This window comes from Chiloscyllium plagiosum, unplaced genomic scaffold (genome assembly GCF_037043375.1).
Source record: "Chiloscyllium plagiosum isolate Xiang-an unplaced genomic scaffold, Cpla_swu_hap1 HiC_scaffold_40, whole genome shotgun sequence".
Lineage (NCBI taxonomy): Eukaryota > Metazoa > Chordata > Chondrichthyes > Orectolobiformes > Hemiscylliidae > Chiloscyllium > Chiloscyllium plagiosum.
The window spans coordinates 6,936,121-6,961,724 of record NW_028270178.1 but is presented as its reverse complement, the minus strand read 5'-3'; the positions used below and the strand labels follow the sequence as shown (position 1 = coordinate 6,961,724).

The window sequence follows — 25,604 nt, the reverse complement described above, 5'->3', positions numbered from 1 at the left end:
TATCTTCTCTGTTTCTACGGGACATTTCCAGGGTCACTGACGAGACCCTCGTTGGGTGGGAGAGAAAGCTATGGGGATGACCAAAAAGGCTGTGACCCGGTATGGACAACTTCACTGAGTGGGCAAGTCATTGGCAGATGACATATAATGTGGAGAAATGTCCATGTGCAGCACAGATTTCCAAACTAACTCCGTGACAGATTAAAATCCCCGTTCTCTGCCAGGTCCACACACTCAGACCCAGGGAGGTTTTGTCCCTGACTTTCTGACTGGATATTATTACATTGCAACATGAAGGTACTGAGTGCAACAGAGTTTGCTACATCCCGTCATATCATCCACTTTGCTGTCAGTGTTTTGTGAATTATATTTACGATATTGGCAGGTGGAATATAATGTGTTGGCATGTGATTTGCAGGGGGAATAGAAAAAGCAGAATGTTTCGGTGTAAAATGGTGAGAAATTCTGAAACATCCCTGTGTTGGGGGAGTCCAGAACGAGAGAACACAGGTTTAGGGTGAGGGGGGGAAAGATATAAATGAAATCTGAGGAGCAACTTTTCCACACAGAGGGTGGTGATGTGTATGGAATGAGCTGCCAGAGCTTGTGGTGGGGGCTGGTACAATTGCAACATTTAAAAGGCATTTGGATGGGTATATGGATAGGAAGGGTTTGGAGGGATATGGGCCGGGTGCTAGCAGGTGGGACTAGATTGGGTTGGGGTATCTGGTTGGCATGGAGGGGTTGGGCCGAAGGGTCTGTTTCTATGACTCTATGACATATAATAGGGAGGGACGATAGGACAAATGGTTTCAAATCTTGTCTCACCTGAAACGTATCGCAATCACAAACTGCACGACTTTACTGACTCCCCACTATCCTAATTTTAAGACTATCCTCCTCTGTTTTCCCCTTTCACTGAAGAGATTAATATACTTTTATAATGCACTGCCATACTGGTTACAATGATGTCTATCTCTCACTGTCTCATTTATCTTCAATCCTGTTTAAAGACACTGAAAGCGACAGACACACAAAGTTCCAGAAAGAGCTTTGTTTAATTGCAGGTGCATTAGTTTTCTTTTATTTGTACACAACACACAATTTGAACCCACAGCAGGTCAGTGTGGGATTTGAGAAACCCATTGAATTTGGGATGAGGCCTAGCCAGGCAGGATTCTGATCCAAGGCTGCAAACCTACAATTCAGTGGCTGAGCTGTTTCGGGTTTTGTATATTGTGTCTCTCAGATATTAGGATCTTGGAAAGTAAGGCAGACCTTGCTGGAACGTGACATTGTCTCTCCGCATTCACTGTAAACAGGTTCTGGGATTTGCATTTTAATCACCTTCAATGAGCCGTCCCCATTTCCTATCTCTGCTAGGATCAATGAATGAAAATGGCTTTTGACACATTGCCCCCTTCTCCCTTGCTGACCGTATTCCTGACCCAAATCAGTGAGGCAGACATCTTAAGATTTGTCCACAGCCACCATTTTATATCAGCACAGCACTGACATTGACTTTATACATAGGGAAATGCAAGAGAGACTGGCAACATCTGCGCAGTTTGAAAATATGAAACATTTAGCTCCTGTCTGCTGTTCATTGTATTGTTTCTGAATTGTACACAATCAACCCAAAAATCAATGACTGGAAATAGAGGCGGATACGTACATATGCATACATCATGTGTAAATACGTGGAAAAACTGTGTGTTAATTTGGGCAAAAAAATTGTATCAATGTGTACAAAACTCTTGTCTTATTCTGTAAAATACACCTGTGCTCCCTCGGGCAAAAATGTTGCATCAATCTGGACAAGTTATATGCTGTTAAAGTTGTGCAAATGTGTTGTGTTAGTGTATGGAATAAGTTGGTGTTATTTTGTGTGGGAGGCTGTGAGGTGCTGTGTCAGCCCGTGCCAACTCCGCCCTGGCGCACGGTGCTGCTGGAAGGAATGGAACACACGAGGCGAAAGGAGAGACTTTGAGGCTTTATTTGACACAGGACAGTTCGACACGACATCCCTCTCACAAAGAGACGCAGAGCCGTGTGATTTGAAACGGGTTCCCCAGTTGAGCCCCACGGAGCTATCCTGTAGGTCGTACACCGAGCCGAGACAAGGGAAGACATTTTTTCTTTTTGAAGTTAGCTTACCCTGAGATTGCTTTCCTGACACACAACGCACCCCCCCCCCCCCCCCCCCCTATTCCCTTGTCTCCTGAAGATGTACCGCAGAAAAGTACCAGAGAGTGTCCCACAGAGAGGTGGGAATTAAAGGTGGAAGTGAGGCACACTCATGGTGAATATCCCTCACACAGCTTCAATCTTGTCTGTATTGTACAGTGTACCTTCTATATATAATCCTCCCTGACACCATCAATTAGATTCCAGTCTGTAACTCACTCCCGGCTATCTATTATTCTATATATAAAGCACCACCAACCAATTGATTTAGATTCCTGTCTGTACCTCACTCCTGGATATCTGTTATTCTACGTATACACCTCCCTGAATCAACTGATTGGATTCCAATCTGTAACTCACTCCCAGGTATCTCTTTTCCTATATATAAACCACCCCAAAACCCTTGATAAGATTCCAGTCTGGAACTTACTTCTGGGTTACCTGGCATCCTATACCTAACCCACCCGGAACCCCTCGATCAGATTCAATCTGAAACTCACTCTCAGGTATCTGTTATTTCACACACAATCCACACCAAAACCCATGACTAAACTCCAGTCTGTAACTCACTCCCGGGTATCTGTTATTCTAAATATAAACCACCCCGAACCCCTCGATCAGATTCCAGTCTGTAACTCACTCCAGGGTATCTGTTATTCTAAATATAAACCACCCTGAGCCCCTCGATTAGATTCCAGTCTGTAACTCACTCCCGGGGTATCTGTTATTCTGTACATAACCCACCCTGAACCCCTCGATTAGATTCCAGTCTGTAACTCACTCCCGGGGTATCTGTTATTCTGTATATAACCCACCCTGAGCCCCTCGATTAGATTCCAGTCTGTAACTCACTCCCGGGGTATCTGTTATTCTGTACATAACCCACCCTGAACCCCTCGATTAGATTCCAGTCTGTAACTCACTCCCGGGGTATCTGTTATTCTGTATATAACCCACCCTGAGCCCCTCGATTAGATTCCAGTCTGTAACTCACTCCCGGGGTATCTGTAATTCTGTATATAACCCACCCTGAAACCCTCAATCAGATTCAGTCTGTAACTCACTCCTGAGTATCTCTAATACGCATAACCCACCCTGAACCCCTTGTAGTGACCCCTTTGAAAGCTCTCTCTGTTTGAAATGATTGAGACCTCTGTCATCGAGCCCAGAGCGCCTGTGGATCCAGGAGCAGCTCTCTGAGTGTGAACCAGTCCAGGGAGCTAGGCCTGTGGTTCTCCAAGGCCCTGCCTTGTGGTTTTACGGGGCAGTTGGAGCCTGCCACACCGCTGTGAGTCTGCAGTCACGTGTTAGGCCTCAGACCAGGTAAGGAGGGCAAATGTCCTACCCTGAAGGACACTGGTGGACCAGAGAGACGTTTACGACAATCTGATCATCCCCACCAATTCCTGAGAGTGCCTGCTGATTTTAGGCTTTTTAAAAAATTAATTACGTTTGAATAAATCCCACCCCTTCCCAACTCCTGTCGACCCCAACATCCAATAAAACCCTGCTGAGGTTTTTGAAAAGAGTTGTGGAAACACCTACCACTCACCGTTGGGGGGAGGGGGGATTGAACTGTTTCGTATTTGGTGAAGCCTCTGTAGTGCAATTGCCCCCTCGATAGTCGGGGTGGGGGGGGGGGGGGGGGGGGCGTTCCCTACCTCATCCACGAAAACTCATCAGAGTATCAGATTCCCTTACTCGGTGGGTTCCCGGGGAAGAGGCACTTGTGGGCGCCATGTTGTTGTTGTTGTTGTTGTAGTACCTGAGGTGACCTCGCCTTTTAATGGCGCCCCAGTCTTCCCTCCCGAGCTGCCCTTCAATGAGGTCGGCTGGCATCGGGTGAACTCCAATCAAGAGGTCACTTGCCAACCAGTGGGCTTCCCTCCCCCTCCCCCAGTTTCCCTGCTGGAGCCCAGACAGACTGTCGCGATGGCTCAGAGTTTTGGCATTCTTGCACTCCGTCCTGACGACGCGGAGAGAGCGAGCCACCGGCAACAGGCTCCCCCTTGCACAGCAAGATCCCGGTCAGCCACCGAGCGGAAACGATGAGGGGCGGCGGGGATGGGGGCAGAAAACTAATTGTTCAGCTAATCCCAAGCAACCGTTTCATTGGCAAAATATATACACATATATATATATGTACATATCCATATACACATCTATATTTATAGATATCGAGTGATATTAATAAAAATTCACGGTCAAAAATAAAACTTATCATTGAAAGAGACCCTTTTGGGGCAGAGAAGAAGAGCAAAAGATCCTATTTACAACGGACGGGAAAATAAACCTCAGAGCGGCCTTCAGAGAGGTTCCCCACCTCCAGCACGTACGTGGACACGGACATAATTGAGGTGTTGCGAGGGTTGGGGGGTGATTGAGGGAGGGGGCCAGGCCCACTCTGGGTTTTTCAGTCAGGATGAGGTGGGTGGGGGTGTGGGGTGGGAGATGGGACAGGGCCCAGGCCTGGTCAGCCTGGCCTAGGCCTCACTCTCGTGGCAGGGGAGCAGGCCGTTGAGGGAGGCCGGCTTCCCGGGTGGGACAGGCCCGCCCGAGGGTGGGGTGGGGGGAGTCCCACCGTCTGGGGGTTCCCGGCCCCCGGTCCCCCGCTCGGCCCGGCCTCCCCCCGCCCCCACTCCCTCCTTGGCCTTCAGGATGTTGCGCCGGTGGTACCACAGGTAACCGGGCAACAGGAAACCGGTGGCAGAGAGGAGCAGCAGGCCGATGTTCACCTGAGGGAGGGTAGAGAAGAGAGAGTCAGTCCAACCGGGGAGACCCACCGGCTGCGCATTGACGCGGCGCCATACCACGGAGCCGTTATTCCCGTCCATCCCCGCCTCACCTCCCTCGCCTTCCCTCCCCGCCACTCCACGAACGCGCGGCCCACTCTCTACGTTCTCTCAGGCAGCACCGGCTGAAAGGTCACTCAGGTAGGGAGGTCCCAAGGGGTTTCAGTGACTGAGTTGGGAGGGAGAAAGAGGTCAGGAGTTTTGCGCCCCAGGCAGCTGAATGCAGGGCTACAGAGATAGGGAGGGGGTGTAGGGGCTGGAGGGGATTACAGTGATAGGGAGGGGGTATAGGGGCTGGAGGGGGTTACAGAGATAGGGAGGAGGTGTGGGGGGGGTTACAGAGATAGGGAGGTGGTGTAGGGGGTGTGGGGGGTTACAGAGATAGGGAGGGGGTGTGGGGGGTTACAGAGATAGGGAGATGGTGTAGGGGCTGGAAGGTGTTACAAAGATAGGGAGGGGGTGTAGGGGCTGGAGGGGTATACAGAGATGGGAGGGTGTGTAGTGGCTGGAGGGGGTTACAGAGATAGGGAGAGGGTGTGGGCGGTTACACAGATAGGGAGGTGGTGTAGGGGCTGGAGGGGGTTACAAAGATAGGGAGGTGGTTACACAGATAGGGAGGTGGTGTAGGGGCTGGAGGGGGTTACAAAGATAGGGAGGGGGTGTAGGGGCTGGAGGAGGTTACAGAGATAGGGAGGGGGTGTAGGGGCTATAGGGGGTTATAGAGATAGGGAGGGGGTGTAGGGGCTATAGGGGGTTACAGAGATAGGGAGGGGGTGTAGGGGCTGGAAGGGGTAACAGAGATGGGAGTGGGTGTATGGGCTGGATGGGGTTACAGAGATAGGGAGGGGTGTAGGGGCTGGAGGGGGTTATATATATAGGGAGGGATGTAGGGAGTTACAGAGATAGGGAGGGGGTGGAGGGGGTTACAGAGATAGGGAGGGGGTGTAGGGACTGGGGGTTACAGAGATAGAGAGGGGTGTAGGGCCTGGAGGGGGTTACAGATATAGGGAGGGAGTGTAGGGGCTGGAGGGGGTTACAGACATAGGGAGGGGGTGTAGGGGCTGGATGGGGTTACAGAGATAGTGAGGCCCTGATAGGGGGTCACAGAGATAGAGAGGAGGTGTAGGGGGTCACAGAGATAGAGAGGAGGTGTAGGGGGTCACAGAGATAGGGAGGGGGTGCAGGCTCTGGTGGGAGTTACAGAGATAGGGAGGGGTGTAGGGTTGGAGGGGGTTACAGACATAGGGAGGGGGTTGTAGGGGCTGGAGGGGTTTACAGGGATAGTGAGGGGGTGTGGGGGCTGGAGGGTGTCACAGAGATAAGGAGGGGATGTAGGGGCTGGAGGGGGTTACAGGGATAGGGAGGGGGTCTCGCGGATCACAGAGATAGGGAGGGGGTATAGGTGCTGGAGGGTGCTACAGAGATAGGGAGGGGATGTAGGGACTGGAGGGGTTACAGAGATAGGGAGGGGGTTGTAGGGGCTGGAGGGGTTTACAGGGATAGTGAGGGGGTGTGGGGGCTGGAGGGTGTCACAGAGATAAGGAGGGGATGTAGGGGCTGGAGGGGGTTACAGAGATAGGGAGGGGGTCTCGGGGGTCACAGAAACAGGGAGGGGCTGATTGCGGATCACAGAGATAGGGAGGGGGTATAGGTGCTGGAGGGTGCTACAGAGATAGGGAGGGGATGTAGGGACTGGAGGGGTTACAGAGATAGGGAGGGGGTGTAGGGGCTGGAGGGGGCTACAGTGATAGGGAGGGGGTGTAGGGACTGGAGGGGGTTACAGAGATAGGGAGGGGGTGTAGGGTCTGGAGGGGGTTACAGAGATAGGGAGGGGGTATAGGGGCTGGAGGGGGTTACAGAGATAGGGAGGGGGTGTAGGGGCTGGAGGGGGTTACAGAGATAGGGAGGGGGTGTAAGGGCTGAAGGGGGGCTACAGTGATAGGGAGGGGTTGTAGGGGCTGGAGGGGGTTACAGAGATAGGGAGGGGGTGTAAGGGCTGAAGGGGGGCTACAGAGATAGGGAGGGGTTATCGGGGCAGGAGGGGGTTACAGAGATAGGGAGGGGTATCAGGGCAGGAGGGGGTTACAGAGATAGGGAGGGGCTGGAGGGGGTTACAGAGATAGGGAGGGGGTGTACGGGCTGGAGGGGGTTACAGAGATAGGGAGGGGGTGTAGGGGCTGGAGGAGGTTACAGAGATAGGGAGGGGTTGTAGGGGATGGAGGGTGTAACAGAGATAAGGAGGGGGTGTAGGGGCTGAAGGGAGTTACAGAGATAGGGAGGGGGTGTAGGTGCTGGAGGGGGTTACAGAGATAGGGAGGGGGGTGTAGGGGCTGGAGGTGGGTTACAGTGAAAGGGAGGGGTGTAGGGGTTGGAGAGGGTTACCGAGATAGGGGAGGTGGTGTAGGGGCTGGAGGGGGTTACAGAGATCTGGAGGGGGTTACAGAGATAAGGAGGGGGTGTGGGGGCTGGAGGAGGTTACAGAGATAGGGAGGGGGTGTCGGGGCTGGTGAGTGTTACAGGGATAGGGAGGGGCTGGAGGGGGGCTACAGTGATAGGGAGGGGGTGTTGGGGCTGGAGGAGGTTACAGAGATAGGGAGGGGGTGTGGGGGTTACAGAGATAGGGAGGGGGTGTGGGGGTTACAGAGATAGGGAGGTGGTGTAGGGGCTGGAGGGGGTTACAGAGATAGGGAGGGGGTGTAGGGGCTGGAGGAGGTTACAGAGATAGGGAGGGGGTGTAGGGGCTGGAGGGGGTTACAGAGATAGGGAGGGAGTGTAGGGGCTGGTGGGGGTTACAGAGATAGGGAGGGGGTGTAGGGGCTGGAGGGAGTTACAGATATAGGGAGGGGGTGTAGGAGCTGGAGGGAGTTACAGAGATAGGGAGGGGATGTAGGGGCTGGAGGGGGTTACAGAGATATGGAGGGGTGTAGGGGCTGGTGGAGGTTACAGAGATAGGGAGGGAGGTAGGTGCTGGAGGGGGTTACAGAGATAGGGAGGGGGTGTCGGGGCTGGGGGGGTTACAGAGACAGGGAGGGGTGTCGGGGCTGGGGGGGGGTTACAGAGATAGAGAGGGGGTGTAGAGGCTGGTGGGGTTTACAGAGATAGGGAGGGGGTGTAGGTGCTGGAGGGGGGTTACAGAGATAGGGAGGGGATGGTGGGGGTCACAGAGATAGGGAGGGGGGTGTCAGGGCTGGAGGGAGTTACAGAGATAGGGAGGGGATGTAGGGGCTGGAGGGGGTGTAGGTGCTGGTGGGGATTACAGAGATAGGGAGGGGCTGGAGGGGGTTACAGAAATAGGGAGGGGCTGGAGGAGGTGTATGGGCTGGAGGGGGTGTAGGGCTAGAGGGAGTGTAGGGGGTGGAGAGGGTTACAGTGATAGGGAGAGGGTGTAGGGCCTGAGGGGGGTTACAGAGATAGGGAGGGCGTGTAGGGGCGGGAGAGGATGTAGGGGCGGGAGGGGATGTAGGGGCTGGAGGGGATGTAGGGGCTGGAGGGGGTATAGGGGCTGGAGGGGGTTACAGAGATAGGGAGGGGTGTATGGGCTGGAGGGGGTGTATGGGCTGGAGGGGGTGTATGGGCTGGTGGGGGTGTATGGGCTGGAGGGGATATCGGGGCTGGAGGGGATATCGGGGCTGGAGGGGGTATCGGGGCTGGAGGGGGTATCGGGGCTGGAGGGGGTATCGGGGCTGGAGGGGTATCGGGGCTGGAGGGGGTATCGGGGCGGAGGGGGTATCGGGGCTGGAGGGGATATCGGGCTGGAGGGGGTATCGGGGCTGGAGGGGGTATCGGGGCTGGAGGGGGTATCGGGGCTGGAGGGGGTATCGGGGCGGAGGGGGTATTGGGGCTGGAGGGGGTATCGGGGCTGGAGGGGTATCGGGGCTGGAGGGGGTATCGGGGCTGGAGGGGATGTAGGGGCTGGAGGGGATGTAGGGGCTGGAGGGGATGTAGGGGGCTGGAGGGGATGTAGGGGTTGGAGGGGATGTAGGGGTTGGAGGGGATGTAGGGGCTGGAGGGGATGTAGGGGCTGGAGGGGGTGTAGGGGCTGGAGGGGGTGTAGGGCTGGAGGGGGTGTAGGGGCTGGAGAGGGTATAGGGGCTGGAGGCGGTTACAGAGATAGGGAGGGGGTGGAGGGGCTGTATGGGCTGGAGGGAGTGTGGGTGTGGCCTCACCATCATCCCTCGTCCCTCCCCCCTCCCCCTCCTCCTCCACACTTTCTCTACCCCCCCCCCCCCCCCCCACCGCCACGGTTAGCAGCCCCCAGGAGCATGGCGTTACCCAGAAGGGGTCTCCATGGAGTGGTCCCAGCATGGCCATGAAGAGGAGTTGCTGGAACAGGGCAAACACAGCACTGACCAGGGATTGGAGCCCAATCAGAGAGCCAAAGTGGTTGCTGGGATAGCTGTGGGAACGAACAAGGCCGAGTCACAGAACGTTCCAGAATAGCCGGCCAAGTTCCCGAGGTCCACACCCCAACGTCACCCCCTCCCCACCCCCACCCCAACGTCACCCCCTCCCCCAGCCCCACCCCAACGTCACCCCCTCCCCCAGCCCCCCCAACGTCACCCCTCTCCCCCAGCCCCACCCCAACGTCACCCCCTCCCCCAGCCCGACCCCAACGTCACCCCCTCCCCCAGCCCCACCCCAACGTCACCCCCTCCCCCAGCCCCACCCCAACGTCACCCCCCTCCCCCAGCCCCCCCAACATCACCCCTCTCCCTCAGCCCCACCCCAACGTCACCCCCTCCCCCAGCCCCACCCCAACGTCACCCCCCTCCCCCAGCCCTATCCCAATGTCACCCCCCAGCCCCAGCCCCACCCCAACGTCACCCCCTCCCCCAGCCCCACCCCAACGTCCCCCCCTCTCCCAGCCCCACCCCAACGTCACCCCCTCCCCCAGCCCCCCCAACGTCACCCCTCTCCCCCAGCCCCACCCCAACGTCACCCCCTCCCCCAGCCCCACCCCAACGTCACCCCCTCCCCCAGCCCCACCCCGACGTCACCCCCTGCCCCCACCTCCATCCCAACGTTACCCCCCTCCCACAGCCCCATCCCATCACCCCTTCCCCAAGCCCCACCCCCACACCAACGTCACCCCCCTCCCCCAGCCCCATCCCAACGTCATCCCACCCCCCAGCCCCATCCCAACATCACCCCCTTCCCCAAGCCCTACCCGCACCCCAACGTCACCCCCTCCCCCAGCCCCATCCCAAATCACCCCCTCCCCCAGCCCCACCCCAACGTCACCCCCCTCCCCCAGCCCCATCCCAAATCACCCCCTCCCCCAGCCCCACCCCAACGTCACCCCCCTCCCCCAGCCCCATCCCAAATCACCCCCTCCCCCAGCCCCACCCCAACGTCACCCCCCTCCCCAACGTCACCCCCCGCCCCCAGCCCCACCCCAATGTCACCCCCTCCCCAACGTCACCCTCCGCCCCCAGCCCCACACCAACGTCACCCCCCTCCCCAACGTCACCCCCCTCCCACAGCCCCATCCCAACGTCACCCCCCTCCCCAACGTCACCCCCCTCCCACAGCCCCACCCCGTCACCCCCCACCCCAACGTCACCCCCTCCCCAACGTCACCCCCCGCCCCCAGCCCCACACCAACGTCACCCCCTCCCCAACGTCACCCCCCGCCCCCAGCCCCACCCCAACGTCACCCCCCTCCCCAACGTCAGCCCCCTCCCACAGCCCCACCCCAACGTCACCCCCCTCCCCAACGTCACCCCCCTCCCACAGCCCCACCCCAACGTCACCCCCCTCCCCCAGCCCTATCCCAATGTCACCACCCAGCCCCACCCCCACCCCAACGTCACCCCCTCCCCAACGTCACCCCCTGCCCCCAGCCCCATCCCAAAGTTACCCCCCTCCCCCAGCCCCATCCCATCACCCCTTCTCCCAGCCCCACCCCCACACCAACGTCACCCCCTCCCCAGCCCCATCCCAACGTTACACCCCTCCCACAGCCCCATCCCATCACCCCTTCCCCAAGCCCCACCCCCACACCAACGTCACCCCCCTCCCCCAGCCCCATCCCAACGTCATCCCACCCCCCAGCCCCATCCCAACATCACCCCCTTCCCCCAGCCCCACCCCCACCCCAACGTCACCCCCTCCCCCAGCCCCATCCCAAATCACCCCCTCCCCCAGCCCCACCCCAACGTCACCCCCCTCCCCCAGCCCCATCCCAAATCACCCCCTCCCCCAGCCCCACCCCAACGTCACCCCCTCCCCAACTTCACCCCCTCCCCAACGTCACCCCCCGCCCCCAGCCCCACCCCCACCCCAACGTCACCCCCCTCCCCAACGTCACCCCCCTCCCACAGCCCCACCCCAACGTCACCCCCCTCCCCAACGTCACCCCCCTCCCACAGCCCCACCCCGTCACCCCCTCCCCAACGTCACCCCCCCCGCCCCCAGCCCCACCCCAATGTCACCCCCTCCCCAACGTCACCCCCAGCCCCACCCCAACGTCACCCCCTCCCCAACGTCACCCCCCGTCCCCAGCCCCACACCAACGTCACCCCCCTCCCCAACGTCACCCCCCTCCCACAGCCCCACCCCAACGTCACCCCCCTCCCCAACGTCACGCCCCTCCCACAGCCCCACCACAACGTCACCCCCCAACCCAACGTCACCCCCTCCCCAACGTCACCCCCCGCCCCCAGCCCCACCCCAACGTCACCCCCTCCCCAACGTCACCCCCCGCCCCCAGCCCCACCCCAACGTCACCCCCCTCCCCAATGTCACCCCCCTCCCACAGCCCCACCCCAACGTCACCCCCCTCCCCCAGCCCTATCCCAATGTCACCCCCCAGCCCCACCCCCACCCCAACGTCACCCCCTCCCCAACGTCACCCCCTGCCCCCAGCCCCATCACAACATTACCCCCCTCCCTCAGCCCCATCCCAACGTTACCCCCCTCCCACAGCCCCATCCCATCACCCCTTCTCCCAGCCCCACCCCCACACCAACGTCACCCCCTCCCCAGCCCCATCCCAACGTTACACACCTCCCACAGCCCCATCCCATCACCCCTTCCCCAAGCCCCACCCCCACACCAACGTCACCCCCCTCCCCCAGCCCCATCCCAACGTCATCCCACCCCCCAGCCCCATCCCAACATCACCCCCTTCCCCCAGCCCCACCCCCACCCCAACGTCACCTCCTCCCCCAGCCCCATCCCAAATCACCCCCTCCCCCAGCCCCACCCCAACGTCACCCCCCTCCCCCAGCCCCATCCCAAATCACCCCCTCCCCCAGCCCCACCCCAACGTCACCCCCTCCCCAACTTCACCCCCTCCCCAACGTCACCCCCCGCCCCCCAGCCCCACCCCCACCCCAACGTCACCCCCCTCCCCAACGTCACCCCCCTCCCCAACGTCACCCCCCTCCCACAGCCCCACCCCAACGTCACCCCCCTCCCCAACGTCACCCCCCTCCCACAGCCCCACCCCGTCACCCCCTCCCCAACGTCACCCCCCGCCCCCAGCCCCACCCCAATGTCACCCCCCAACCCAACGTCACCCCCTCCCCAACGTCACCCCCCGCCCCCAGCCCCACCCCAACGTCACCCCCTCCCCAACGTCACCCCCCGCCCCCAGCCCCACACCAACGTCACCCCCCTCCCCAACGTCACCCCCCTCCCACAGCCCCACCCCAACGTCACCCCCCTCCCCAACGTCACCCCCCTCCCACAGCCCCACCCCAACGTCACCCCCCAACCCAACGTCACCCCCTCCCCAACGTCACCCCCCGACCCCAGCCCCACCCCAACGTCGCCCCCTCCCCAACGTCACCCCCGCCCCCAGCCCCACCCCAACGTCACCCCCCTCCCCAACGTCACCCCCCTCCCACAGCCCCACCCCAACGTCACCCCCCTCCCCCAGCCCTATCCCAATGTCACCCCCCAGCCCCACCCCCACCCCAACGTCACCCCCTCCCCAACGTCACCCCCTGCCCCCAGCCCCATCCCAACATTACCCCCCTCCCTCAGCCCCATCCCAACGTTACCCCCCTCCCACAGCCCCATCCCATCACCCCTTCTCCCAGCCCCACCCCCACACCAACGTCACCCCCTCCCCAGCCCCATCCCAACGTTACCCCCCTCCCACAGCCCCACCCCATCACCCCTTCCCCAAGCCCCACCCCCACACCAACGTCACCCCCCTCCCCCAGCCCCATCCCAACGTCATCCCACCCCCCAGCCCCATCCCAACATCACCCCCTTCCCCCAGCCCCACCCCCACCCCAACGTCACCCCCTCCCCCAGCCCCATCCCAAATCACCCCGTCCCCCAGCCCCACCCCAACGTCACCCCCCTCCCCCAGCCCCATCCCAAATCACCCCCTCCCCCAGCCCCACCCCAACGTCACCCCCTCCCATTCCCCAGCCCCACCCCAACATCACCCCCTCCCCACCCCCACCCTGTCACCCCCTCCCACTCCCCAGCCCCACCCCAACGTCACCCCCTCCCCCAGCCCCCCCAACATCACCCCTCTCCCCCAGCCCCACCCCAACGCACCCCCTCCCCCAGCCCCACCCCAACGTCACCCCCTCCCCCAGCCCACCCAACGTCACCCCCCTCCCCCAGCCCCACCCCAACGTCACCCCCTCCCCCAGCCCCACCCCAACGTCACCCCCTCCCCCAGCCCCACCCCAACGTCACCCCCTCCCCCAGCCCCACCCCAACGTCACCCCCTCCCCCAGCCCCCCCAACATCACCCCTCTCCCCCAGCCCCACCCCAACGTCACCCCCTCCCCCAGCCCCCCCAACATCACCCCTCTCCCCCAGCCCCACCCCAACGTCACCCCCTCCCCCAGCCCCACCCCAACGTCACCCCCTCCCCCAGCCCCACCCCAACGTCATCCCCTCCCCCAGCCCCACCCCAACGTCATCCCCTCCCCCAGCCCCACCCCAACGTCACCCCCTCCCCCAGCCCCCCAACATCACCCCTCTCCCCCAGCCCCACCCCAATGTCACCCCCTCCCCCAGCCCCACCCCAACGTCACCCCCTCCCCCAGCCCCCCCAACGTCACCCCCTCCCCCAGCCCCCCCAACGTCACCCCCTCCCCCAGCCCCCCCAACATCACCCCTCTCCCCCAGCCCCACCCCAACGTCACCCCCTCCCCCAGCCCCACCCCAACGTCACCCCCTCCCCCAGCTACAGCCCAACGTCACCCCCTCCCCCAGCCCCACCCCAACGTCACCCCCTCCCCCAGCCCCACCCCAACGTCACCTCCCCCCCCCAGCCCCACCCCACCACAATGTCACCCCCTCCCCCAGCCCTACCCCAACGTCACCCCCCTCCCCCCGCCACACCCCCACCCCAACGTCATCTCCCTCCCCCAGCCCCACCCCCACCATCACCCCCCACCCCAACATCATCCTCCTCCCCCACAACGTCACCCCCCTCCCCAACTTCCACCCCACCCCAAGATCACCCCCTCCCCAGCCCCACCCCCACCCCAACATCATCCCCCTCCCCCGCCACCACCCCCACCCCAAAGTCAACCACCCTCCCCACCCCACGAAAACCTGTGAGCCCCCCTTCCACTTGGAGTGCGGCTCTCAATCCCCACCCTTTCCCCATTAACACCCCCACCCCCCGGGCAGTCTGTGCCCCCTATCGGAGGGGGATTAACCCCCTCACCCACCCTCTCCCCATTTACACACACCGGGCAGTCTGTGCCCCCTATCGAAGGGGGATTAACTCCCTCACCCACCCTCTCCCCATTTACACACACACCGGGCAGTCTGTACCCCCTATCGATGGGGAATTAACCCCCTCATACACCCCCTCCCCATTTACACACACACCGGGCAGTCTGTGCCCCCTCTCGGAGGGGGATTAACCCCCTCACCCACCCTCTCCCCATTTACACACACACCGGGCAGTCTGTACCCTCTATCGAAGGGGAATTAACCCCCTCACCCACCCCCTCCCCATTTACACACACACCGGGCAGTCTGTGCCCCCTATCGGAGGGGGATTAACCCCCTCACCCACCCCCTCCCCATTTACATACACACCGGGCAGTCTGTGCCCTCTATCGAAGGGGAATTAACCCCCTCACCCACCCTCTTCCCATTTACACACATACCGGGCAGTCTGTGCCCCCTATCGGAGGGGGATTAACCCCCTCACACACCCCCTCCCCATTTACACACACACCGGGCAGTCTGTGCCCCCTATCGGAGGGGGATTAACCCCCTCACCCACCCTCTCCCCATTTACACACACCGGGCAGTCTGTTCCCCCCATCGGAGGGGGATTAACCCCCTCACCCACCCCCTCCCCATTTACACACACACCGGGCAGTCTGTTCCCCCCATCGGAGGGGGATTAACCCCCTCACCCACCCCCTCCCCATTTACACACACACCGGGCAGTCTGTGCCCCCTATCGGAGGGGGATTAACCCCCTCACCCACCCTCTCCCCATTTACACACACACCGGGCAGTCTGTTCCCCCTATCGGAGGGGGATTAACCCCCTCACCCACCCTCTTCCCATTTACACACACACCGGGCAGTCTGTTCCCCCTATCGGAGGGGGATTAACCCCTCACCCACCCTCTCCCCATTTACACACACACCGGGCAGTCTGTTCCCCCTATCGGAGGGGGATTAACCCCCTCACCCACCCTCTCCCCATTTACACACCCCAGGCAGTCTGTGCCCCCTATCGGAGGGGGATTAACCCCCTCACCCACCCTCTCCCCATTTACACACACACCGGGCAGTCTGTTCCCCCTATCGGAGGGGGATTAACCCCCTCACCCACCCTCTCCCCATTTACACACCCCGGGCAGTCTGTGCCCCCTATCGGAGGGGGATTAACCCCCTCACCCACCCCCTCCCCATTTACACACACACTGGGCAGTCTGTGCCCCCTATCGGAGGGGGATTAACCCCCTCACCCACCCTCTCCCCATTTACACACACACCGGGCAGTCTGTTCCCCCTATCGGAGGGGGATTAACCCCCTCTCCCACCCTCTCCCCATTTACACACACCGGGCAGTCTGTGCCCCCTATCGGAGGGGGATTAACCCCCTCACCCACCCCCTCCCCATTTACACACACACCGGGCAGTCTGTTCCCGCTATTGGAGGGGGATTAACCCCCTCACCCACCCCCTCCCCATTTACACCCCCCCCGGGCAGTCTGTGCCCCCTATCGGAGGGGGATTAACTCCATATTACCCACCTTCCCACAGTTGATTAACCCTCAGACTTACACAACAGCGTAGAGACCCCCACAGGCAGAATGGATGAATCCACGGACCACAGTGTGGAAGATAAAGGTGAGGTACTGTGGGACAGGACAGAATGGATCAGTTTACATTGAAGAATAACATCAGACAATGCCTGAGAGTCACAGTGTTTAATGTCTCACTGGTGGACAATGGGGGATTCCCATGTCAACATGTCACAAGGTAGTTACACCCTCCAGCCAAAGGTGGCACTGTCATCCTGTTGTGCACCAACATTAAAGTGATATCAGGAATACACATTTCAAAACAAAACACCCAGACTTGGTCGAGGGTGTTCTGAAAATGTGATCCCCTCTATCTGAGGCACGGACACATTGTGATTGGCTGCGGGCATTCGGTCTTTGGACAACGCCCCACCCCAGCCTAAGCCGTGCCAATCCGCCCTTGGCACACACTCAACTGTGCGGGTGCTGGGGTGCGTGTCTATCCCCGGGGCTCCATGTCTGTCAAAGCCATGCAGTCTGATGTATCTGTATATTTGTGCGTGTATGTTCACTTAACAGAGTCTGACTGTACTCCTGGTCTCTGATCTAACACTGTAACAGAGTCTGACTGTACTCTTGGTCTCTGATCTAACACTGTAACGGAGTCTGACTGTACTCCTGGTCTCTGATCTAACACTGTAACAGAGTCTGAATGTACTCTTGGTCTCTGATCTAACACTGTAACGGAGTCTGACTGTACTCCTGGTCTCTGATCTAACACTGTAACAGAGTCTGAATGTACTCCTGGTCGCTGATCTAACACTGTAACAGAGTCTGAATGTACTCCTGGTCTCTGATCTAACACTGTAACAGAGTCTGACTGTACTCCTGGTCTCTGATCTAACACTGTAACAGAGTCTGACTGTACTCCTGGTTTCCGATCCAACACTGTAACAGAGTCTGACTGTACTCCTGGTTTCCGATCTAACACTGTAACAGAGTCTGAATGTACTCCTGGTCTCCGATCTAACACTGTAACAGAATCGGACTGTACTCCTGGTCACTGATCTAACACTGTAACAGAGTCTGACTGTACTCCTGGTCTCTGATCTAACACTGTAACAGAGTCTGACTGTACTCCTGGTTTCCGATCTAACACTGTAACAGAGTCTGAATGTACTCCTGGTCTCCGATCTAACACTGTAACAGAGTCTGACTGTACTCCTGGTTTCCGATCCAACACTGTAACAGAGTCTGACTGTACTCCTGGTCTCTGATCTAACACTGTAACAGAGTCTGAATGTACTCCTGGTCTCTGATCTAACACTGTAACAGAATCTGACTGTACTCCTGGTCACTGATCTAACACTGGAACAGAATCTGACTGTACTCCTGGTCTCTGATCTAACACTGTAACAGAATCTGACTGTACTCCTGGTCTCTGATCTAACACTGTAACAGAATCTGACTGTACTCCTGGTCACTGATCTAACACTGTAACAGAGTCTGACTGTACTCCTGGTCTCTGATCTAACACTGTAACAGAGTCTGACTGTACTCCTGGTCTCTGATCGAACACTGTAACAGAGTCTGAATGTACTCCTGGTTTCCGATCTAACACTGTAACAGAGTCTGACTGTACTCCTGGTCTCTGATCGAACACTGTAACAGAGTCTGAATGTACTCCTGGTTTCCGATCTAACACTGTAACAGAGTCTGAATGTACTCCTGGTCTCTGATCTAACACTGTAACAGAGTCTGACTGTACTCTTGGTCTCTGATCTAACACTGTAACAGAGTCTGACTGTACTCCTGGTCTCCGATCTCACACTGTAACAGAGTCTGAATGTACTTCTGGTTTCCGATCTAACACTGTAACAGAGTCTGACTGTACTCCTGGACTCTGATCTAACACTGTAACAGAGTCTGAATGTACTCCTGGTCTCTGATCTAACACTGTAACAGAGTCTGACTGTACTCCTGGTTTCCGATCCAACACTGTAACAGAGTCTGACTGTACTCCTGGTCTCCGATCTAACACTGTAACAGAGTCTGAATGTACTCCTGGTCTCTGATCGAACACTGTAACGGAGTCTGAATGTACTCCTGGTCACTGATCTAACACTGTAACAGAGTCTGAATGTACTCCTGGTTCCGATCTAACACTGTAACAGAGTCTGAATGTACTCCTGGTATCTGATCTAACACTGGAACAGAGTCTGAATGTACTCCTGGTTCCGATCTCACACTGTAACAGAGTCTGACTGTACTCCTGGTTTCCGATCTAACACTGTAACGGAGTCTGACTGTACTCCTGGTCTCTGATCTAACACTGTAACAGAGTCTGAATGTACTCCTGGTCGCTGATCTAACACTGTAACAGAGTCTGAATGTACTCCTGGTCTCTGATCTAACACTGTAACAGAGTCTGAATGTACTCCTGGTCTCTGATCTAACACTGTAACAGAGTCTGACAGTATTCCTGGTCTCTGATCTAACACTGTAACAGAGTCTGACTGTACTCTTGGTCTCTGATCTAACACTGTAACAGAATCTGACTGTACTTCTGGTCTCTGATCTCACACTGTAACAGAATCTGACTGTACTCCTGGTCTCTGATCTAACACTGTAACAGAGTCTGACTGTACTCTTGGTCTCTGATCTAACACTGTAACAGAATCTGACTGTACTCCTGGTCTCTGATCTAACACTGTAACAGAGTCTGAATGTACTCCTGGTCTCTGATCTAACACTGTAACAGAGTCTGACTGTACTCCTGGTTTCCGATCCAACACTGTAACAGAGTCTGACTGTACTCCTGGTCTCTGATCGAACACTGTAACAGAATCTGACTGTACTCCTGGTCTCTGATGTAACACTGTAACAGAATCTGACTGTACTCCTGGTCACTGATCTAACACTGTAACAGAGTCTGAATGTACTCCTGGTCTCTGATCGAACACTGTAACAGAATCTGACTGTACTCCTGGTCTCTGATCTAACACTGTAACAGAATCTGACTGTACTCCTGGTCACTGATCTAACACTGTAACAGAATCTGACTGTACTCCTGGTCACTGATCTAACACTGTAACAGAATCTGACTGTACTCCTGGTCACTGATCTAACACAGTAACAGAATCTGACTGTACTCCTGGTCACTGATCTAACACTGTAACAGAGTATGAATGTACTCCTGGTCACTGATCTAACACTGTAACAGAATCTGACTGTACTCCTGGTCTCTGATCTAACACTGTAACAGAATCTGACTGTACTCCTGGTCACTGATCTAACACTGTAACAGAGTCTGACTGTACTCCTGGTCTCTGATCTAACACTGTAACAGAGTCTGACAGTACTCCTGGTCTCTGATCGAACACTGTAACAGAATCTGACTGTACTCCTGGTCTCTGATCTAACACTGTAACAGAATCTGACTGTACTCCTGGTCTCTGATCTAACACTGTAACAGAGTCTGACTGTACTCCTCGTTTCCGATCCAACACTGTAACAGAGTCTGACTGTACTCCTGGTCTCTGATCTAACACTGTAACAGAGTCTGACTGTACTCCTGGTCTCTGATCTAACACTGTAACGGAGTCTGACTGTACTCCTGGACTCTGATCTAACACTGTAACGGAGTCTGACTGTACTCCTGGACTCTGATCTAACATTGTAACGGAGTCTGACTGTACTCCTGGTCTCTGATCGAACACTGTAACGGAGTCTGACTGTACTCCTGGTTTCCGATCCAACACTGTAACAGAGTCTGACAGTATTCCTGGTCTCTGATCTAACACTGTAAAAGAGTCTGAATGTACTCCTGGTCTCTGATCTAACACTGTAACAGAGTCTGACAGCACTCCTGGTCTCTGATCTAACACTGTAACAGAGTCTGACTGTACTCCTGGTCTCTGATCTAACACTGTAACAGAGTCTGAATGTACTCCTGGTTTCCGATCTAACACTGTAACAGAGTCTGAATGTACTCCTGATCTCCGATCTAACACTGTAACAGAGTCTGACTGTACTCCTGGTCTCTGATCTAACACTGTAACAGAGTCTGACTGTACTCCTGGTCTCTGATCGAACACTGTAACAGAGTCTGAATGTACTCCTGGTTTCCGATCCAACACTGTAACAGAGTCTGACTGTACTCCTGGTCTCTGATCTAACACTGTAACAGAGTCTGACTGTACTCCTGGTCTCTGATCTAACGCTGTAACGGAGTCTGACTGTACTCCTGAACTCTGATCTAACACTGTAATGGAGTCTGACTGTACTCCTGGTCTCTGATCGAACACTGTAACGGAGTCTGACTGTACTCCTGGTCACTGATCTAACACTGTAACAGAGTCTGAATGTACTCCTGGTCTCTGATCGAACACTGTAACAGAATCTGACTGTACTCCTGGTCTCTGATCTAACACTGTAACAGAATCTGACTGTACTCCTGGTCTCTGATCTAACACTGTAACGGAGTCTGACTGTACTCCTGGTCACTGATCTAACACTGTAACAGAGTCTGACTGTACTCCTGGACTCTGATCGAACACTGTAACAGAGTCTGAATGTACTCCTGGTCTCTGATCTAACACTGTAATGGAGTCTGAATGTACTCCTGGTCTCTGATCTAACACTGTAACAGAGTCTGACTGTACTCCTGGTCTCTGATCGAACACTGTAACAGAGTCTGAATGTACTCCTGCTTTCCGATCCAACACTGTAACAGAGTCTGAATGTACTCCTGGTCTCTGATCTAACACTGTAACAGAGTCTGACTGTACTCCTGGTTTCCGATCCAACACTGTAACAGAGTCTGACTGTACTCCTGGTCTCTGATCTAACACTGTAACAGAGTCTGAATGTACTCCTGGTCTCTGATCTAACGCTGTAACGGAGTCTGACTGTACTCCTGAACTCTGATCTAACACTGTAATGGAGTCTGACTGTACTCCTGGTCTCTGATCGAACACTGTAACGGAGTCTGACTGTACACCCGGTCACTGATCTAACACTGTAACGGAGTCTGACTGTACTCCTGGTCTCTGATCTAACACTGTAACGGAGTCTGACTGTACTCCTGGTCTCTTATCGAACACTGTAACAGAGTATGAATGTACTCCTGGTTTCCGATCCAACACTGTAACAGAGTATGAATGTACTCCTGGTCTCTGATCTAACACTGTAACAGAGTCTGACTGTACTCCTGGTTTCCGATCCAACACTGTAACAGAGTCTGACTGTACTCCTGGTCTCTGATCTAACACTGTAACAGAGTCTGACTGTACTCCTGGTCTCTGATCTAACTCTGTAACGGAGTCTGACTGTACTCCTGGACTCTGATTGAACACTGTAACGGAGTCTGACTGTACTCCTGGACTCTGATCGAACACTGTAACGGAGTCTGACTGTACTCCTGGTCTCTGATCTAACACTGTAGCGGAGTCTGACTGTACTCCTGCTCACTGATCTAACACTGTAACAGAGTCTGACTGTACTCCTGGTCACTGATCTAACACTGTAACGGAGTCTGACTGTACTCCTGGTCTCTGATCTAACACTGTAACGGAGTCTGACTGTACTCCTGGTCTCTGATCTAACACTGTAACGGAGTCTGACTGTACTCCTGGTCTCTGATCGAACACTGTAACGGAGTCTGACTGTACTCCTGGTCTCTGATCGAACACTGTAAAGGAGTCTGACTGTACTCCTGGTCTCTGATCTAACACTGTAACGGAGTCTGAATGTACTCCTGGACTCTGATCGAACACTGTAACAGAGTCTGAATGTACTCCTGGTCTCTGATCTAACACTGTAACAGAATCTGACTGTACTCCTGGTCTCTGATCTAACACTGTAACAGAGTCTGACTGTACTCCTCGTTTCCGATCCAACACTGTAACAGAGTCTGACTGTACTCCTGGTCTCTGATCTAACACTGTAACAGAGTCTGACTGTACTCCTGGTCTCTGATCTAACACTGTAACGGAGTCTGACTGTACTCCTGGACTCTGATCTAACACTGTAACGGAGTCTGACTGTACTCCTGGTCTCTGATCTAACACTGTAACGGAGTCTGAATGTACTCCTGGACTCTGATCGAACACTGTAACAGAGTCTGAATGTACTCCTGGTCTCTGATCTAACACTGTAACAGAATCTGACTGTACTCCTGGTCTCTGATCTAACACTGTAACAGAGTCTGACTGTACTCCTCGTTTCCGATCCAACACTGTAACAGAGTCTGACTGTACTCCTGGTCTCTGATCTAACACTGTAACAGAGTCTGACTGTACTCCTGGTCTCTGATCTAACACTGTAACGGAGTCTGACTGTACTCCTGGACTCTGATCTAACACTGTAACGGAGTCTGACTGTACTCCTGGACTCTGATCTAACATTGTAACGGAGTCTGACTGTACTCCTGGACTCTGATCGAACACTGTAACGGAGTCTGACTGTACTCCTGGTTTCCGATCCAACACTGTAACAGAGTCTGACAGTATTCCTGGTCTCTGATCTAACACTGTAAAAGAGTCTGAATGTACTCCTGGTCTCTGATCTAACACTGTAACAGAGTCTGACAGCACTCCTGGTCTCTGATCTAACACTGTAACAGAGTCTGACTGTACTCCTGATTTCTGATCTAACACTGTAACAGAGTCTGAATGTACTCCTGGTCTCTGATCGAACACTGTAACGGAGTCTGAATGTACTCCTGGTCACTGATCTAACACTGTAACAGAGTCTGAATGTACTCCTGGTTCCGATCTAACACTGTAACAGAGTCTGAATGTACTCCTGGTATCTGATCTAACACTGGAACAGAGTCTGAATGTACTCCTGGTTCCGATCTCACACTGTAACAGAGTCTGACTGTACTCCTGGTTTCCGATCTAACACTGTAACGGAGTCTGACTGTACTCCTGGTCTCTGATCTAACACTGTAACAGAGTCTGAATGTACTCCTGGTCGCTGATCTAACACTGTAACAGAGTCTGAATGTACTCCTGGTCTCTGATCTAACACTGTAACAGAGTCTGAATGTACTCCTGGTCTCTGATCTAACACTGTAACAGAGTCTGACAGTATTCCTGGTCTCTGATCTAACACTGTAACAGAGTCTGACTGTACTCTTGGTCTCTGATCTAACACTGTAACAGAATCTGACTGTACTCCTGGTCTCTGATCTCACACTGTAACAGAATCTGACTGTACTCCTGGTCTCTGATCTAACACTGTAACAGAGTCTGACTGTACTCTTGGTCTCTGATCTAACACTGTAACAGAATCTGACTGTACTCCTGGTCTCTGATCTAACACTGTAACAGAGTCTGAATGTACTCCTGGTCTCTGATCTAACACTGTAACAGAGTCTGACTGTACTCCTGGTTTCCGATCCAACACTGTAACAGAGTCTGACTGTACTCCTGGTCTCTGATCGAACACTGTAACAGAATCTGACTGTACTCCTGGTCTCTGATGTAACACTGTAACAGAATCTGACTGTACTCCTGGTCACTGATCTAACACTGTAACAGAGTCTGAATGTACTCCTGGTCTCTGATCGAACACTGTAACAGAATCTGACTGTACTCCTGGTCTCTGATCTAACACTGTAACAGAATCTGACTGTACTCCTGGTCACTGATCTAACACTGTAACAGAATCTGACTGTACTCCTGGTCACTGATCTAACACTGTAACAGAATCTGACTGTACTCCTGGTCACTGATCTAACACAGTAACAGAATCTGACTGTACTCCTGGTCACTGATCTAACACTGTAACAGAGTATGAATGTACTCCTGGTCACTGATCTAACACTGTAACAGAATCTGACTGTACTCCTGGTCTCTGATCTAACACTGTAACAGAATCTGACTGTACTCCTGGTCACTGATCTAACACTGTAACAGAGTCTGACTGTACTCCTGGTCTCTGATCTAACACTGTAACAGAGTCTGACAGTACTCCTGGTCTCTGATCGAACACTGTAACAGAATCTGACTGTACTCCTGGTCTCTGATCTAACACTGTAACAGAATCTGACTGTACTCCTGGTCTCTGATCTAACACTGTAACAGAGTCTGACTGTACTCCTCGTTTCCGATCCAACACTGTAACAGAGTCTGACTGTACTCCTGGTCTCTGATCTAACACTGTAACAGAGTCTGACTGTACTCCTGGTCTCTGATCTAACACTGTAACGGAGTCTGACTGTACTCCTGGACTCTGATCTAACACTGTAACGGAGTCTGACTGTACTCCTGGACTCTGATCTAACATTGTAACGGAGTCTGACTGTACTCCTGGTCTCTGATCGAACACTGTAACGGAGTCTGACTGTACTCCTGGTTTCCGATCCAACACTGTAACAGAGTCTGACAGTATTCCTGGTCTCTGATCTAACACTGTAAAAGAGTCTGAATGTACTCCTGGTCTCTGATCTAACACTGTAACAGAGTCTGACAGCACTCCTGGTCTCTGATCTAACACTGTAACAGAGTCTGACTGTACTCCTGGTCTCTGATCTAACACTGTAACAGAGTCTGAATGTACTCCTGGTTTCCGATCTAACACTGTAACAGAGTCTGAATGTACTCCTGATCTCCGATCTAACACTGTAACAGAGTCTGACTGTACTCCTGGTCTCTGATCTAACACTGTAACAGAGTCTGACTGTACTCCTGGTCTCTGATCGAACACTGTAACAGAGTCTGAATGTACTCCTGGTTTCCGATCCAACACTGTAACAGAGTCTGACTGTACTCCTGGTCTCTGATCTAACACTGTAACAGAGTCTGACTGTACTCCTGGTCTCTGATCTAACGCTGTAACGGAGTCTGACTGTACTCCTGAACTCTGATCTAACACTGTAATGGAGTCTGACTGTACTCCTGGTCTCTGATCTAACACTGTAACGGAGTCGGACTGTACTCCTGGTCTCTGATCGAACACTGTAACGGAGTCTGACTGTACTCCTGGTCTCTGATCGAACACTGTAACGGAGTCTGACTGTACTCCTGGTCTCTGATCTAACACTGTAACAGAGTCTGACAGTATTCCTGGTCTCTGATCTAACACTGTAACAGAGTCTGACTGTACTCTTGGTCTCTGATCTAACACTGTAACAGAATCTGACTGTACTCCTGGTCTCTGATCTCACACTGTAACAGAATCTGACTGTACTCCTGGTCTCTGATCTAACACTGTAACAGAGTCTGACTGTACTCTTGGTCTCTGATCTAACACTGTAACAGAATCTGACTGTACTCCTGGTCATTGATCTAACACTGTAACAGAGTCTGAATGTACTCCTGGTCTCTGATCTAACACTGTAACAGAGTCTGACTGTACTCCTGGTTTCCGATCCAACACTGTAACAGAGTCTGACTGTACTCCTGGTCTCTGATCGAACA

General features: G+C 55.2%; 1 protein-coding gene across 2 annotated transcripts in view; it reads right to left on the bottom strand.

Annotated features, from left to right (window-relative positions):
- Window positions 1–1,978: 1,978 nt before the first annotated feature.
- Window positions 1,979–25,604, bottom strand: part of slc43a1b (solute carrier family 43 member 1b) — a 131,351-nt gene continuing 107,725 nt past the window's right edge. For both annotated transcript variants that reach the window (XM_087981746.1, XM_087981745.1), the window contains exons 13-15: window positions 16,217–16,290; window positions 9,252–9,375; window positions 1,979–4,922 (exon numbers count right to left, since the gene is read on the bottom strand). In XM_087981746.1, the coding sequence (XP_087837872.1) occupies window positions 4,671–4,922; window positions 9,252–9,375; window positions 16,217–16,290 (450 nt within the window). In that variant the 3' untranslated portion in view covers window positions 1,979–4,670. The remainder of the gene's footprint in view (window positions 4,923–9,251; window positions 9,376–16,216; window positions 16,291–25,604) is intronic.